At 33.9% G+C, this 19,812-nt stretch overlaps 1 protein-coding gene across 1 annotated transcript in view; it reads left to right on the top strand.

The window, feature by feature from the left end:
- LOC147078061 (paired box protein Pax-6-like) overlaps positions 1–6,962 on the top strand; it is a 154,654-nt gene extending 147,692 nt beyond the window's left edge. The window contains exons 8-10 of the mRNA XM_085940103.1: positions 2,799–3,046; positions 4,124–4,386; positions 6,753–6,962. Coding sequence (XP_085796229.1) covers positions 2,799–3,046; positions 4,124–4,386; positions 6,753–6,850 — 609 coding nt within the window. The 3' untranslated portion in view covers positions 6,851–6,962. The remainder of the gene's footprint in view (positions 1–2,798; positions 3,047–4,123; positions 4,387–6,752) is intronic.
- Positions 6,963–19,812: the final 12,850 nt, after the last annotated feature.

Below are 19,812 nucleotides of genomic sequence, written 5' to 3'. Positions count from 1 at the left end.
TCACCTTTATTGTAATGGCGTTACAACAGATTATGCCATTCGGCAGACCCGACAATAAAGTGAGTGTCATTTTCTTTTCCAGATGATTCGTCCATATTAATGTCATTGGCCCAGACACACATTTCATCAATGCGCATATTAGTGCTGAATTTCCTTTCAAAATTTAACACGACTACTAGAATAAACATTCTGTGATTGAAAACTTTAAGAATTACTGTAGAGTTAATGTAAATAGAGATAATAAGTTTATATTGATCAATTTTGAATACGTAAATATTCAATTATATTAGTTTTAAATTAATTAATATCTTACATAAGTATCTAACTAAACGGTTTTTTCGTTTTATGTAGATAATAGTATGCAGAGATTAATTTTAATGCGTTCTAGTTTTCACACAAAACCCATGAAAAATGTAACTGTGGAAATATTAGAAGTAGGTAGGTTGTTTGAAATGGATTATATATAATAATCTCAGCTGATATATTTATTCAATACACCTAATAGAGTGCCAAGTAAGCTCTGTATTAGTACCTATATATTATATTATAATACTTAGATACATAGGTTTAGCAACATAAAGATTATTAGGAAGACACTGTCTCACTGTCTAAGTACCCAACTGGTTAATCTCATGCAGTGAATAGCTAATGTCTTTGATTGGTTACCTAGCTCTATTATTCCACATCGATAATCATGACATACCTACCTAAAATAATTCAAAATATCTTCGAACTAAATTGTTGATATTAAATAAAATTGCAGGTACGTAGATAACAATAATACTTTTTTTTAATCTTTTATAAATTCACCAGATAGTTATCATATACCTGCATGTATTTGTTTTGATTGTCACGATGTTCCAAACTAATGTATTGAGAATTGATTTTGTACTAGTGACCAAGTTGACTAAACCGAATTTAAAGTTACATACTCGTAAGTTGTACATAACTGTTTTCAACATTCTGTAAACCAATTCTTATTTTCAATTGTTTCAATATTATTCCAAGAAAAATTCATACTTCTTTGTTTTAATTATTTATTGTTTGAAGTAGGAAAAAGCCAGGTCAAAACATTCAATGATATGAAAATAACAAATATTATATTAATCTGTGCTTTTCGGGTAAAAATGCTTAAGTCAGTTTGATGATATTTATGATTATTTTTTATTATTTTACATTAGTTATGTATGATTTCAAAGTTTTAAACAAGTCATTTTATTTCTCTTCTTCGTTGGCCATGTCCCATCTTAATAGATATATATGGGCCTCCACGGAATGAATATATGTATTAACAGATTTTTGTTTAAGTATACGAGAAATGGATTTTAGCCACTTGCTTAGGTTAGGGTTACATGTAAATTGTACGTAAAATATTTCACCGAGGCACAGTTCGCCGTAAGCTTTCTTATCCGAAAGAGATGATCGTATACTATACGGTCTCCAATTTTATTAGATTCAATTTAAACATTAATTCAATTTTCATAGCTGATTTTGGCAAAATTCATGAATTTAAGAATTAAAACCTAAACTAACCGAACTAACCTAACCGAACATAACCTAACAAGTAATCCAGTATATCGGCTATTTTCAAAATTTGTTTGCTGCTGACTTCCTGTAAAGTGTAAACTGACAAGAACCGTATTTTATTTAGACATGAATTTTATGTTAGTACTATACGACCGAAAGAAATTGGACGGTCTTTAATATACGGCCATATATTTCCGATACAACATTTCACGGTGAAGTGTAATACGGCGAACTGCATACTTACAAGTTTCCGGACACGATAGGTTAGTACTTTGACTTCAATAGAAAAACAATATGTGTATTTGCCAGACCCAGTATTCCGAACCTGGGACCCACGATATTATAGGCCGACGCGTACTCAGAATTACAAATGGTTTTCTCAACGTAAGCTATCTTCTAGTTCTGCTAACTTGTAAAAAAGACCACTACTATTACAATGTCATCAAAACATGACGTTTACTCCACAAACATAGAATTTTATACACCGTATCCAAATTCATGGTATACAATCCATTTTTAGGAATATAATTATCTATTTCTTTTCATACAAAGTAATTAAATGTTTGAATTCCATAGATATAAAACAGCAAATATAATTTGATGCTTCTTCCAAAGTTTTGGCATAATAATTTTACCTATAACAGAAATGTAGCGGTCAAGGACTTCGGGCCTTGTCAGCATTATTTCAAAGTGTAAAAATGAGCAATACATGTAAACTATCGCACAATCGTCGCATCTACGGTCAGTTTATTCCACACGCGTGACGTTCTTCGATGGGATCGAAACGTTCGAAGTGCAATAATGCAGAGGCCAGCAGATTTCTCAATTGCAAACTTCATCAAAAATGACTCGCAATTTACCGAATATGCATGTATATAATTTGCAATAAGTTGATGAGTTAGTCAGTCTAAATGCTTAATAGTATCAATCGTAATCTCGGTCCGATCAGTAAGCTTCGTGTAAGTCGCTCCGCACAGCATTCTATTCCACCGAGCTCGGACCTCGGAACAGTATCATAAGTATTGTAACATAACGCTCTTGTACCGACTGTTTACGCTGCAAATAAAAATCACTCCTCCATCCATCGAAGCAACCACCAAATATCGACTTCTCATCTCTCCTCCTAACGACTCTCCATCTACTGTGAGTCTAGTCCCTCAACAACGAGACTAGCCAAAGAAATATGACAAAATAGGAGCGAGATTACTCCAGTTTACATCCAAGATTCCCCTCCCCAATAATAAAAAAAACTTGAATGTCTCTTGTTTTAGGTATGGTTTTCAAACCGTCGTGCAAAGTGGCGACGTGAGGAGAAAATGCGGAGCCAGCGTCGCGCGGGAGGAGGCGGATCTGGCCTCGGTCCGGTGGCGGGAAACGATGGTACTGTTCAAGGGGGTTCTCCCGCACCTCCAGTGGCGCCACCGGCTCCTCCGGCTTATCATCCGCATCATCATCATCACCATGGACACGCGCATCACATGTATCCACCGCCACCCATCCCCGTCGGCGATGCATATAGGTATGATAATAATAAATATTCTTTTTAGTCGCCCCCCAATACTCGTATTCCACTTGGTTTGAAAAAAAGGCAGATCAGGTTGAGACTCTTGGGGCAGCCATATCACGTGACCGAGTCAGGTCCAACATCGCTTCTTTGCCTACAATATGACGACACTCGAAAGACTGCATGGCAGTGGCGTATCTACCTCCTCGCAAGAGTATGCACACTATTGGGGGCCAGCCAGACAAGGGGCCTAAGCTCTCAAGGAAATGATTTTTTTTTTTTATTTTACTAGTTCAAATCAGAGCGTTGGAACGGAGATCGGAGTACTGGAGCAATGGGGTTTTTCCCGGAGCAGGAGCGGAGCTGGGGGACCGAAATTTTGTAGTGCTCCACTGCTCCGGATTTTTTTTATTATTAAATTTTCGTCCTAAAATCCAATGAAAATATTACCTATATTTTGACACTTTGCAACACTGGAATTATTTTAAATATGGCAACACCGCCGAGTGATAAATAACCTCACTTTTTGACAGAAGAGGCAAATAATGAGAGACGATTTGCTGTCGTTTGTTTAATGGAATTAATAATGAATATGACGATTATTTTGAAACTACTTATTTTTTATTTTTTAACATTTGTATACATAATACTTTTTACCCGGAGCGGAGCCGGAGCAACTATTAGGTCCCGGAGCGGAGCTGGAGCAGAGCAACCCAAAAAGGGTCCGCTCCAACCCTCTGGTTCAAATAAATATATGTATAGATTAAAAATACGGAAATCTGAAAAAAAGTAAAAGAATAGCTAAAAAACACTGTTAGCATTGAAAAGACAGTTAGATGGGAAAAAAACACCCCATAGCTTGCTGTAACGCGTATTTAATATTTGAGGACAGTCGGTGCGCTTTGTTTTTAAGGCCTGGCCATCATAAAGTACCCTGTTTCAAAACCTTGGTGCATGGTGATGGCTTTTACATCTGTGTAATGTGTCCTGTGCTCACTAACGTAAAGCAGCACCGTCAGAATACAAGCTTTGAAAAGGTGACATTTGATTTTACCTAGTACAACCGTAACATAAAACATTTTCTTCTTCCAGTGATTTAGAATCCGCATTCCTCCGCGGCCCAATGGCAGCGATGGGTGGCTTCGGGGAGGCTTGCGCCAGAGAACCGTCCCCGCCCCCTCCCGAAACTGCCTACCTCACCTCTGGAGGTCCAGCCTACTGCACGAGGGCGCCGACGCACGCACCTTACGACCCTCACTTGGGGTACGCTCCCCGACCTTCATGCAGTCCAGCTCATCAAGGATACCATATGAACGGGCATCATCAGTTTGGGACGAACGGTGGTGGATCTACAGGTAATGATATCTGGCCTTGTGATGACCGACCATAACGTCTAACACTTTAGACAATATTATGAAATATAATATGAAAAGTGCTGACAATATGTGACCATACAGTACCTATACCTACTAATTTATAGTCAAGTCAACTGAATGCTCCTCGTGTCTGTTACGCCACAGTGTACGCCCGCGTGACGGATGTGATATCTGAAGCTGTTGGGGTAATGCACGATATATAAATGAAGCTTGTATTCTAGCTTAATATGTAATTATATAATAGTCCATGGGATTTGAAATGAATAAATTGAAAAGCTACTAAAAATACATTCGTCATAGCTCTTGTACACGTGCATGGATTTACTGGCACCAGTAATGAGTAAAGTAAGCTATCGCGATGATAACTGTTTCCACGTAATAATGCTGACTGGCTCGCCAATCTCATTCTTCAATAGTAAACGAGACGCGCTGTTGTCATTGTATGGTGCTATTTGATAGGTTATGAAAAATCGTAAACGTCAAAATACGTATTTTTCCAGTAGGTTCGCCACTATCTTCTACCGCGCATGCGTATTTATACGTCGTGCAAGTTCCAACTATCGCGCGAAAATTTAGAAGCTTCTGAACTTTGTTGATCTATGCATGATATCATGCGACTTGTAGGATAATACGTGTTTACACGTGCATTTTATAGCCGCGATATTCATGCACGTGTAAACGGGGAATAATATTCTCTACAATTATCACTTATGTACCTACTAAGTGTTTTGCTTGAAATCGTGGCAGATGTCTTGAATCCAAGATGGCAACCATGAGCGTAAGCAATGTATTAAAAACCGTTGTAGGTACGTGTCCGACAAAAGTTGTTAAAACTCTTTTAACAATAAAATATATTATCAAGTAATACATAGTGACCTTATTATTGCAAACAAAAAAGGTCAAGTACAAAATTGTCTCTAGAACACAAATAATTGTGAAAAGAGGAGTCAACGTCAAGAGGTCCCAAATCCTACCTGGGAAAATCCCAGGGGATAACATATTATTATTACGTATTTATCATAGAAGAACTTGGTTTTTAAGGCCTGGGCAATATTTTTTTAGATAATGAGATATGTTAGTAAACTTAATTCCATGTCACAGTCATGGCCCACACAAGGAGAGCTGACAGGGCTCTAGCCTGGGAGCCCGGGCATAGGAGGGGCGAGCGTGGCGGCTCGACCAGCTAAGTGAGATTAACACACATCACAAATTTACTCTAATAGTAAAAAAAAGTCGCCTACTTAATTACTTCAGAACCAATAATTATTTGAATTATGTGATTGTGCTTTGCAATTTGATGTGATATTATGATTGATATGCTTAAATTATAAGTCCCGTATAGAATTTGGAAAACTCTACTGTAGAGCATCCACACTGGACCTGCCAAAAATCCTTGTCTGGGAGCCCACTACAGGATATGAGGGCCATGGTCATTAGATATGGGAAAACTGGTCGATTTTGAAGACTAAGCATACTTACTACCAGTATAAAAAATACTTAGTAGGTATAGAAACTTGTTTAAAATACTACTAGTATTTGGAATACTATATAGAGCGTTTGGCGTGCGTATGCGACAAAAGTTTCATACTCAACTGAAACTAAAACCAACTCCATATTAGTTTTTGAAATACGTATCGGCTCAGGGAACTCAGACTGTGTATCGGTTTCAACAGAATCGCTAAAAATATGCCGAGCTCCGCTTGTCGAATAGTCCCATTTATTATAAAATTTTAAACGCATTTTAAATTTATGAGTTGTTTTTTGTTAGGTTACAATATTCTTCTTAAGAACATGTTTTGAGCGGTCATATGACAAGCCTAAGCCTGTGCGTCATCTCACCATTGTGCTACGACACAAAATGTATGACCTATTATTCATACATTCGAACGCAATAGACTAAGAAATTAAAATATACCTATATCCAAGTGCTATCTCAATATATCAAGTCAATAGTGTTGACAGTCTACCAACTGGCGAGTGCACAGAACAGCGACTCGCGATGATATCATCACAAGTTTTTTGGATATAAGTGATATAAGTGGATATAAGTTACAACAAGTTGTGTATAATATAGTTGTTATAAGGTAGTTTCATCCAAAACTTGAGTACACAAACTGGTGACAATATTTCCAGCTCACCTCTAATGGTCATAGTATAATAAAAATACATTTTTTAATATTTAATTACCACAGAGATTGTGAAAAATACTCCGCATTTTCTGACCAAGTGAATTAAATCACTGATGCATTTAGTTTCGTTATGCCCTACACTGTTAACCATTGTATAGTACCATTTAATTGCCCCCTCAATGATACCGACTTATTATTTCTGTTATCTTTTTCCAGAGTTCACGGGTCTCATTTCTCCGGGAGTTTCCGTGCCGATCGCCGTCCCGGGCCAGGGGCCGGACATGGCGCAGCAATACTGGTCGAGACTCCAGTGACCCTGGTGGCAGTAAGCGAAAATAAAATTCAAAAGTTTTCGTGTTACATTATCGAACTGATACGCACCGACATCTTTCGTGAACATGGATGCCGTGACACCCAGTGTGTTTTAACAAAACAAAAAAAAAAACATCAAAAATAAGCAAAATAAACTTGCAATAAAAATATTAGTGACAAAATTTTAATGTAAGGATTATGTAAGTGTTCGATGGTTGTGTAATTTTTTTTTAGATATAAAAAAATAATTTTAATAATAATATGCTGAACTCTGACAATTAAAAATATTCTTTTAATAACTTAATAAATTATTAAGAAATACTTTAATTTTTATTGTGTAAATATTGTCATGTATTATGGATTATTGTAAACTGCTGTAGGGAAACATTCACAATAATTTGTCACCGCACTTCAGGGCTCGAAATGGACCGGAACGCACCGGAGCGCCGTTCCTGTTCGTGAAATTGGTAAAATTGTCGCTCCGTCTCATGGAATAAATAATTTGACCGTCTGAGCTGGATATACCATATGAAAATCTAACACACTTATTTTTATGAAAAAAACACGCATAAACTTTGATAAATTTACTATGTAAAAATCTTCAGAAAACTGTCGAGCGCTCCGGTTCGTAAATTTTTCCATTTCGAGCGCTGCCGCACTTAAATATTTTAAAACCCTTAAATAAACACATGGTATACATTTTATTTGAATTTAAAGGGCCAAGATACATGGCAATACAGACGGCGCTGCATCATTGCAGGTCTTACTTGATTCCAACTGTATAAAATTGGATTGGATTGAAATTGTGTTGCCGTGTGTCTTAGCCACATAGCCTAAATATCTCTAAAACCTTTTATAATTAATAATAATGGGTCGACAGAAGAATACATACATTTAAAACAAATTTAATTAAATTAATCTCTTCGATCGATTCACCATCAGTCACCCCGTGTCTAATTATTTGTAAGTGGAAATGATTTTTTATTATTTATTATTATCTTCATCTTTATGCAGGGCTCGAAATGGACCGGAACGCACCGGAGCGCCGTTCTTGTTCGTGAAATCGGTAAAATTATCGCTCCGTCTCGTGGAATAAATAATTTGACCGACTGAGCTGGATAGGACATATAATAGAAAATGTAACACACTTATTTTTATAAAAAAAAAACACATAAACTTTGATATCTTTACTATGTAAAAATCTTCAGAAAACTGTCGAGCGCTCCGGTTCGTAAATTTTTCCATTTCGAGCGCTGTCTTTATGTAAGAAGGAATCTACAGATAAATACATATTCCAAGTGCTCGATTGGTTCGACTATCAATATTATCATTCACCACATTTCAACGTAGGTTGTGACTTTCAATGTTGATATTAAGTGAATAAAAAGATGTGTTTTATCTTGTATTTTCTTCACTTATACTTAAAATTATGTGCCCTATGGTTACGTGTATGAATTGTATGAAACTGTCAATAAACAAATGGGCACTTAATTTTCTTAATTAGGTACAGTAAATATCACTGACACCAGCTACTCATTACATTCTTTGGTATTTATTCTCCATCCAAAAATCTAAATCACTATCAAAAGTGTAATATTTACGAGGCATATCTGACGTGTGCTAAAATATCTGTAACTTTTCCTTACCGTTAATATAAAATATTTTAAAAACACATTTAACTACGAATACACAAAGAGCAGTGACGTCCCTAGGCAAAGTACCGCCCTTAAGCAGACTTAGGCCCGTTTCAGACGGGACACCGGTGTCCCGTCTGAAACGGGCCTTAGAATGCCGTCCCGTATCATTTTTAATTAAAAATTGTTCGAAAACTCGTTACCGACCATGTCCGATCCTAATAAGATCATAATATGGTCCTCCACAGAGTGGAGGTTTGTATTAACAGATTTTGTTTTTACGAGATATGGATGTCAGCCACCTGCTCAACCTATTAGGTCCATACTCTGACCCATACACAAATTGAAAAACAATATTATGTGTAGGTACTTGCCAGAACTAGGATTCGAACGTGGGACCCACGACGTTATAGGACGATGCTTAAGCCGCGCGGCGTTAAATACCTATTTATCTATTTTATTTATTTAGTTTTTGTTATCGGATAATATTTTAAATAGTCAAATACACCAAAACCCATTAAATTCCTTCTTAAACAGCATTTACTGAGAATTTGAGTATTTCTACTCTCTCCACTCTACTCTAAAAAAAGTGGTGGTTTTAGATACGTGGGAGATCTGTGGCACTGACAGGCTTGGAGGCACCCTCGTAAAATTTTGGCCGGTGCAACAATATTAATACAATGGGTATTTGAATACAACACTCTAGTTATGTCGTCAGGATTTTTATGTTAATACTTTTTAATGAAGCAACCATATCGTCTGCTTAATGAAAAACCGCCACTGCTCTCAAAATTTGTGTTTGTTTCCTTCGTTCCTCTGCCCCTATCCAACGCATGACCTACCTACCCCTACTGGACGTCACTGACAAAGAGTGAGGCAGAATATTCAATGGTCCTTTAAATTCACAAGTTTTTCAGGCGCGAGTAAGGGTGTTTGTACACGATCCGATCTGAACGTACGAAATCGTGAACCAAGATGACGGTCCGATGTGGCAGCCTTCACATATTATTTTGTATCGCCGTTTGTTACGTCATCCGAGGTCCGTCATTGCGCCATGGTGTCCGATAATTTTACAATACCTGATGAACCTCTCGATCTCTCTGACCATTTCTAGATCGGTGTCTAACACACGTGCTTTGTGTATTAGAATGTTTAAAACAAACAATAAATAAGTGATAAATTACATTTCTCACGGGAAAGATCTGTGGAGGCTCATATTACTATCTTCTTAAAATCGTACATGGTCAAAAAAACTCATTAAAAATAATCTGCGAAATAATTTAGCTATCCAAGATCACTAAGACTTATGCTTTACGTGATTCTATGCAGCTACGAATTAATAAATGATCATCCAAATCAGGGCTCGAAATGGATCGGAACGCACCGGAGCGCCGTTCCGGTTCGTAACATCCCCAAAATTATCGCTCCGTCTCGTGGAAATATTAATTTGACCGTATGAGCGACATATGCCATATAATAAAAAAATCTAACACACTTATTTTTTAAAATACATATACAGTTAGATAATAATGTTAGGTAATATTTTCGTAAAATTATCGAGCGCTCCGGTTCGTAAAATTTTACATTTCGAGCGCTGATCCAAATTCAGACACAGTGGACATACTGTCCGACAACAAGATCTCGTCGATAACAGGAAGTCGCTGTAGTCGCATATAGAAGACATCTCAGTGACACACCTGTCATGGCGGCAATGCGTGTTTAAATAATGTATTGGCTCTTTTTTAGATGCGACTCCTTTTCTTCTTCGCAATAAACCAAAAATGTACTAATAATAATTCTAACATCACTGCTGATCGTTTTAGACATATTTTTATTATAAAAAGCTACGTAAATTGGTGGATTCGTATACCGCGGAAGCGTAAAATGAAATGATAAATTTAGGGGCGTTCCTCATTTGAACACGTAAGTTCGATTAACTGCACAGGAGTGGCTTGTTAGTTCACAGTTTTAACACGTGGATAAGAAATTCTTGTACGACAATACGTTATCCAACCATGTCCGGAAATTTGTACGTATACAGTTCGCCGTATTATAATTCATCGTTGTTGTATTGGCCGTAGAAAATTAAGATCAAATAAAATTCAACATATGAATCAAACACTTAAAATACTGCAGGAATACAAGAAAAACACAGAAGAAAATATGTAGGTGAGTAAATTAGAAATACAATCATATCGTATATAATATTTATACTTATAGAATTAACAATTCAAAGTAGCTTAGCATGTAGGTACTCGTGAAATACTCCACGAACAACGCATCATTTTTTTTATCTCAATGTTATACATTACTTCCATCAGCTGTGACTGCTCACGTTAACTGTAATACGTCGAACTGCATACGTACAATTTATAATTTATGTAACCTTATCTGACATGTACGTCCGTCTTTCTAACTTGAATCAGACAATTGGACAGACACCCTAACGAAGGGATTTTACATCCTGGACTTGCCATCCTTACGAACATTATAATATTATTACACTGTTCACCTCAAACCTGTCCGCTATACCTTATATACTTATATTAATTAATGAATAAGTAGATAAATACCTAATTATTTTTAAACCGCTCCGCTCAGTTTTATGTGATCTATGGTATCAATCCAATGAAATATTGTATGGATTTTATAAAAGAATATTATTAAGTTATTATTTTCAATAATTGTTTATATTTATAATAATTGGATATAATAATAATAGTTATTGAAAATAGTAGCTAGAAATCTTATGGTATATAATGCATTATTTTAAAATTTATAAAAATAAGGCACGGTTCAGACACGGCGGACTCCGCACGTATCAGACCGCGTGGAAATTGATTGCTGTTCAGAAAGACGCGATTTTCGCACGGTAAACGAGTTCGGAGCTTCAGTATTAAGTGAAAGAAGCAATACGTTTTTGGGTACAAAAAAATAATAATAAATCAAAGAAAATGCAGTATTAGGTGCGCCCGGGTAAAGCCTTTTTTTCAACGAGTGTCCATCCGCAAATATTTCCATTAATTTTTACCAAGCTCGCTTTCTTATTATTTTATTGGAATAATCTGAGCTCTGAATATCCCAAATTGTATTCCTTAACTGCACTTCATCAATAAACAATTTTGTGTCCAAATGTTCCATTATCGCAACACGTCCGGATCGCGCGGCTTCCAAGCCTCAGTTGAACGCCCCTGTATGCATTATATTATAATCTTCTATATTAGGTATGTTTTATCTTATTATATATCTTGTTTCTATATTATAGAAACAGACCCGTGCGAATTCCGAGTGGGATCCATTTGTTGGTGGTTGACTAGCGGATTGTGAATGTGAATGAATATTATAGATGCTTGTACAAATTTGCTCCGTGCGGGTCCAGACCGTGCGGATGCAGACCGCCGTGTCTAAATCGAGACTAAACAACCATTTTAATTATTTTTTTTAAATAATAACTTATTATAAATATTATTAAAAAATGATTTTTGTACCCTAACCAAACTCATCGTCCTTTTCACGTAGTTAGGTATTTATTGCAACAGTACTAAGCAGATATAAAACATATCAATAATTGTATGAAATTTGTAATAATATAAGTCTCAATTAGATAGGAATCTCGATGTGTATTTTACTCTTTTATTTCATTAAAAAAATACTATTTAGGTTAGATTTTCATTTCTTAATCACCGTCAGATTAATGTCAAAAGTCACTATTGTTATCAGTATTGAAATCCTACATTCGTTTGCACGATGTAGACTAATATGTTAATATGATTTTACATTTATAATTTTTCGGATAAAACTGATTTCTTATTTTTCCTCAATATTTAGCAATAATAAAATTTCTTAACAACAAAACTTTGGTTTTAGTTATAAGGTGAAAAAAAACAGCATTTACATATTGTAGTTTTGTTTCACAAATTGTGGTAAATACGCAGGATTCTTTTTACAGATGATGTCATTCAAATACCGACACCTGTAAACTAATATACAAAACTTCTGACTAGATGGGTGACTAATCCTTAGCATACCTACTTGATTAACCTTTCCCTTACCATGGTAAAAAAATTACGCCCGATCCCATGCCGTCCACTCAGTGTCCCGATGGAAATTTGGCATTTTAAGGCATTTTAAAAGCTAATTGATTGCTTCAAAAGGTAAAGTATGTTTTTAAATACTATTTAGTCATCGTTTAACATGTTATTCTGTGTATATCACATGCAATTATCTTATAATCGTGTATAATAATCGAACATCGATAAATGTACGTCATAACCAAACCACGGCATGTCTCGATCTGTTTTAAATGGAACAACCAACACACGCTGTCATTTCACGGAAAGTGGGGGTGGATAATTCATCCGAAGCGAACGAGGGATGTTTTTAGGTAGCATAACATCTGCATGGACTTGCGTTATCACGTTTACCACATAAAATAATAGTTATAATTTTGCAATATCGATTCCCTGTATACATAATTTTAAAAATTGTGATCTTATTGTATCATGTTATTAGGTTTTATTAAAAATCGGATTTTAAAACACATTAAAAATATACTTACATAAGAATAATTAAACAACAAAAATACTCCGATCGTATAGTTTCCACTAAATATATTTTAATATTATGTTTATTATGTTGAAATAATACACATTAAAAAAATTAAATCACTACGTTACTTGAACCTATATGCACGTATTAAGTCTATATCTCTTAGACTATAGATATATCACACCTACTTTTAGATAATTTCATAACAAGAGGTTTTATAGTCAATAATAAAATACATAAACATATATTTAATGTAATTTTGTATTCCCAGAAAAATCTACTTTTATACATATGTATAATATGATAGGTACCGCAATTTAATACTTATATATTATAAACTTCTATTAAATTTTCATTATCCGAAATATTATTGTCGTTCACTTCAAACTCAATATCAGAGTCATCACAAAACTCCTCTGCAGCCACCCTGATTTCTTCCTCTGTTAAATATCTTCTCGGCATGATTAAATATTTTCAAAAATATTTGTCAATTTGATAATCGACGTGTAGATGATGGGAGTACGCACAAATCTAACCGTTCGACTGCCTGCTGTGCACCCAAATAATAGTATGTTTTTTTAGGTCGCTCGAAGTTTTCAAATACACATGGCCCACAAACCGATGTAATTCTTACATACCTGGCAATAAGGGTTTGTATTCAAAATCCGGGTAAATTTATTTTTATTACGGGCGCAATAAAACTGAGCCTTTCCGGTCAGTATTTTGAAATAAACGGCATATAAAGCGAAGTTGACTTGCTAAAATGAACACTTATAACATTACATTAAGGGTTGCTTTGGCGTTTATCGTCAGATGCATTTGAAACATTTATAATTCAAGGTTCGATATATTGTAAGAGGCTACGGCTGAATGCATCCTTCACAGAATTATGTTGAACAAAGACATAAATTTCTATCTCTGACTAACAAATGACATTTTAAAATAGTGTCTCATGTTTACATTACTATTATGCGCGTTTCTCTAAAATATATCTTTCTAGATAGCCCTGTCACTGTCTTATCAAAATATTGATTAGACTTTCGAAAAATGATTAATTTTACACATAAGACATTCAATTCAACTACCGACATATTTTCTTTGTATGCCTAAATATTTTATCTACAAATAGCTAAAAGTAGACGTTTATATACATAATAATAAGTGGGGTATCTATGATTTAAGGTCATTTCTAAACTCCGAGACCATCGTGGCAACGGGAGTGTTAAACCAAAAGATATTAAGGCTATACAGAAATAGAGAATGAAGCAAAAAAAAAATGACATTTCAATATTATATACTAAAATAATCTCCCATGGCTTTTGACATTAACTGACATCATTTATTATATTATTATAACATTCAGGTGAAGGTAGGCTGTTAAGATCCGCCATAAATAGTGAACATTAAACATTGTTAATCATACGTATTTGTTTTTATTGAACCATGACTACTATTCACAGATGGTGTTGGTTAATTTTGAAAAATCAATTACACTGTCTAAACCAATCCATAATAGTTATGGTATACTTCGGACGATATGACAAAATTGTGCACACTTTTTCATTCATGCTTATTTGTTTCGTTGGATTAAGTATACATATTACACATATTGTTGGTTCATTTTTTTTAAATTCATTAAGCCTTGCCTAAACTAAACTATAATGAATAAAAAATATTATTCTATCTATAAAATATCTAAATATATGTATGATTTAATTGCATAATTTTGGATTTTTTATAGATATACAATAATTATTCTTTGACTATTATCTATTATGGCCTTGGTTTTTGCACTCTTTAATTGAATTTTAAAAAACTAACCAACACCATCTGTAAATTGTTGACTTAGTTCATTGTAAACAAATACGTATGACTGACAAAGTTTTTTGTGGACTATTTATGTTGGATCCCTCCACCCTTCGCCACTGATAACAATAAGTATTATTTTACTATTGGTCAACACTGCGACGGGTGGAGGCAGGCTGTTAAGATCCGACATAAATAGTGCATACTAAACTTTGTCAGTCAAACGTATTTGTTTTCATTAAACCAAGACAACAATATTATATAGATAGTGTTTGTTAGTTTTTAAAATTCAATTGAACCCTACCTAATACAAGTCATAGTAGATAATAGTAAAAAAAATATTCGTTTACCTATAAAATATCTAAAATTATACTATTAAAACATACATCATTTTAGATATTTTATAGATAGAAGAATATTTTTATCGATTATGGCTTGGTTAGGCAGGGCTTACTGAATTTAAAAAAATTAACCAACATCATCTGTGATATGTATTCTTAATTCAACGAAAACAAATGAGCACGACTGAAAAAGTGTGCATTTTTGTCGGATCGCCCATAGCATATTATCAAATCATTTAGGCAGGGGTTAATTAAATTTTAAAATTTAACCAGCACCATCTGCAAAGTGTATTCTTAATTAAATAAAAACTAATAAGTATGACTGACAAAATTTAGTGTGCACTATTTATGTCAAATCTTAACAGCTTACCTCCAATCCTCACCACTGATAAGCACTGACTTTTAGATGAAACAATCATAATGTTCTCAAAATGAACTCAAGACATTTTAGCATTGTTATTCGTTTCTTGATTTGAGTTGTCAACCAGCCAATATATTAGGTACTGGAAATGATGAACACATACAGTGAATATCAGTATAGACTGCAAAATATAATGTAGTGTTATATATTATTAGCCATGCAGCTCTTGTATAGGGCCACCAGTATAAGTTGTAAGCTGAATGAGGGCGCCACACGCTAACATTTGACATATCATTCAATACTTTTTATACTATGATGGGTTTAGTTCTAAATTCGAACACCCGACGATTTATCAGTGGCGAAGGGTGGAGGTAGGCTGTTAAGATTCGCTGTAAATAGTGCACACTAAACTTTGTTAGTCATATGTATTTGTTTTTATTGAACTAAGACTACAATTTACAGATGGTGTTAGTTATTTTTTTTAAATCAATTAAACCCTGCCTAAACGAAACCATAATAGTTTTGGTCTAATTTGGGCGATACGACAAAATTGTGCACACTTTTCCATTCATAGTTATTTGTTTTCGTTGGATTAAAAATACATATTACACATATTATGGGCTCATTTTTTTATTTCATTAAGCCCTGCCCAAACCAAACTATAATAAATAAAAAATATTATTCTATCTATAAAATATTCAAAGTTATGTATGATTTAACTGCATAATTTTAGATATTTTATAGATATACATGTATTTTTTGACTTATTATCTATTATGGCTTGGTTTCTCAGGGTTTAATTGAATTTTAAGAACTAACCAACACTTTCTGTAAATTGTAGTCTTATTTCAATGAAAATAAATATGTATGTCTGAAAAAGTTTAATGTGCACTATTTATGGCGGATCTTAACAGCCTACCTCCACCCTTCGCCACTGCGATTTATGATGGTGTATCTATAGTTAAAAATACTGCTACAGTGTTGATGCTGTGTTATATTAAAATGGGCCCATGCTCAGTGATGGTTTTCTATACACACACAGTGCAAATGTGGTACTCTGTCTATAGTCAGTAGATCTAATGAGACTAATACCCCGTTTACACGTACATGGATTTACTGTTGACAGTATGAAAATGTATGAGTAAACATGTATTATCCTGCAGTTGGCAAGATTGCATGCATGAATCAAACAAGTTTGGAAGCTTCTGAATTTTCATGTGATAGTAAGATTTTTTCAATCTGCGCCTGCGCAGTAGAACAATAGTGGGGAACCTGCCGGGAAAAAAAACAGATTTTCAGGTTGACCGATTTTCACTAGCTGTCAAATAGTACAAAATAGTACCATAAAATGACAACATCGTGTCTCACTCACTCGTAAAGAATGAATTGGAGAGACAGTCAGCACGTGTAAACAGTTATTGTCATGATACTTTAAAATAAGCACTATTGCCACCAGTAAATTCATGCATGTGTACAGGCGCTCTAATGCTTCTTTCAGCTCCTGGCAGACTTAATTAAAGTTGAAATTATGTCCAGTCTCTTTTATGGGGTTTCTTCAAACGTTTTGTCCTTCTTCGGCACCATTAAAATGGCAATTTTGTCCATCGATTTTAAACTTATTCAATATTAATACAATATTCAATGACAACAGCAAAATCTAAAAATGGAAAACAAGCAAAACTTCAAACACACTTAAATTAGACCTTCAATCAATATATGAGTTCTTATTACACTGTTGTTAAAATTTCAAAATTGTATTATTTTGTTTTTTAATGAATCCTCTACAAAAGAATAATAATATGTATGTATTTCTTATATTATTATGGTACCTAATTCATATTGAAATCTCTTTGTAAATAATTATTAGCTATATTCTCTGCTTCATTTCTTAAAACATAAAAATGTTTACCTTCCACAACAGTATTGATGTCGTTTTACATTCTACAACCATGGTATACATGTCAGAGAGCTAGTAGATTTAATTTCAGGTTTATGTTATGAATTGTCTTGAAAATATGAATTGGTTTTGAAAGATATGATACAAAATCTTTACTAATGTTCTGCAAACTGGCTCTAGAGATACAGATAGAGTGCGAAAAGTTTAAGTTGATGTGCGGGTGGTTTGAAGAACTAGAAACACCTCCTCTCGTGTTTCAGTATTCATTCCCCTCACCTTGAAAGCATTTGACGTTTTTTATAAGTGCGCGGTATCAGTCATTTAGACACGTGTTAATAATGTCAAAAGTTTTGAAAAGTGACAGCAGGAAGATTATAAGTCATCTTAATATCTCCTACTGTGAAGAAGAAAAACGACAAAATAAGCTCATTCAGCCCTTCATCAACGCTATCGAAAGAGTTGCCGCGATGACAGATACAAAATACACTTGAAATTTTAATGTTGCCATAATATAAAATTTATGCTAAGTTATTGGGAAAAAATCTATATCATTATATTTGAAATTTGCGAAAATATATACCTATTTAAGGAAGTGGGAAATAATATCTTCCAATCCTGGCAATACTCTCACAATACTTTGAAATTGCAAACAATACAAGCACCGCCGCCAAGCCTCGCGTTAAACTTTTCGGTCTCTATCAACTAACTTTCTTTAAAGCAAATTTATATATTTTTAACTAAATACTTCAAAAAACATTATTTGTAAAATCAAAGCAAATAATTATATAATTATTTTTGCAAAAATCAACATTTACCAAGTGGATAATAATAATTATAGGTATCACAGATATTTTTCACTATAATTTTGAAGTTCAGAATTCACAATACTGATAACAAGTTTATAGCAAAACTACAATATGTATACATACGTATTGATCATTTTAACACCCTCCAATCAATATGTATTATGTAAACATTTTTCTTAATATTTTTATGTTTATAATTATTGACACAGGAAAGCTTTTCCCTAATTAATTTATAATTCAATCTTCGATTTGTTTAATTCATTAATTAATTGATTATGGTGAAAATGTGATTCACTGTTTTATAAAAACGTAAGACTCTGAGTTATGTATAAGAAATGTGATGTAAATTTATTTTAATTTAGATATTAACTATGTGGTAAGTGCTCCATAATCATAAATCTATTACTTGAATCATTTCAATAAAAACTATGTTTTACAAATATTTCATTGTTTTTTTAAACCCTGTAACGTTTTTTTTACCACTTCATTAAATGGTTCTGTGGGTTTATTCTATACACAAGGCCTATCGACAGTAGTTTATCATACTTATATATTGAGGTGGTTAATTTTTACAATAATAAACTGCCCCGCCCACTCTCTTGGCTTTTAGAGTGAGATAGAGTTTTAACGGATAGCATATTGTAACAATTATAATGTCTCAATACATAAATATGATAAACAACCATTGATAGCCGCCTTGTGTATAGAATAGACCTACTGAATAGAATTGATGAAATAAAATTACAAAGGTTTGAGTCTACACTAAGCGGAGAAAAGCTATGTATGGGAAAATAAAAAATATATTTGTACAGTTTTTAATGTGGTTTATTTTCATTGGCATGTAAAAAATTATTAGTATCGGCTAGAATAGAAATTTGTTTGGTCCATTTAAAAGTAAAACAATAATTCTAGTGTAATTCAATAATAAAACACTCAATACAATACACATAATGATCCAACACTACTAGATATTTTATAGTATGCTTTGTATGAAATCAATTTTCAATTTGCTCCAACTTCACGTAATTGGAATTGAACTATTCAGACAGTTTTTTACGACATGATTATGACGAGAAAAGGTTGGTAGTAATACAATAGTAATGATATTATTTCTAATTTGACTTATTTAATTATAAATTAAATAAATGTCTACATACTTTAATAAGTCAAGAGTAAAGCAATTGAATAAAATCTTCTCTATAATAATTATAGAGAAGATTTTACAGATAGACTGAGTCAAAATGAAATGATTATCGCCCACTATGGCTGAGTGACTTACTGATAATGTCGTGGGACCCAGGTTAGAATTGTGATCGCAAATACACATAGATTTTTTAAATTTGTGTTTGGCGTTAGAGTATGGATCTAATAGGTTGAGCAAGTGGCTAACATTCATTTCTTGTAGTGATATAAAAAAAAACTGTTAACACAAACCTCCACTCTGTGGAGGCCTATATGATCTTATTAGGATCGGCCATGGTGAAAAAAAACAAGGTTACCACGAATATAGTCAAATTTGCAAATCGCAATTGTCAAAACAAGTATGTCACTTGCTGAAACTAATGTTCGAT

This window comes from Rhyacophila brunnea, unplaced genomic scaffold (genome assembly GCF_057557595.1).
Source record: "Rhyacophila brunnea isolate RB1 unplaced genomic scaffold, BYU_Rbru_1.0 scaffold_12, whole genome shotgun sequence".
In the NCBI taxonomy this organism is placed as follows: Eukaryota; Metazoa; Arthropoda; class Insecta; order Trichoptera; family Rhyacophilidae; genus Rhyacophila; species Rhyacophila brunnea.
This window is presented reverse-complemented; position numbering and strand designations above follow the sequence as displayed.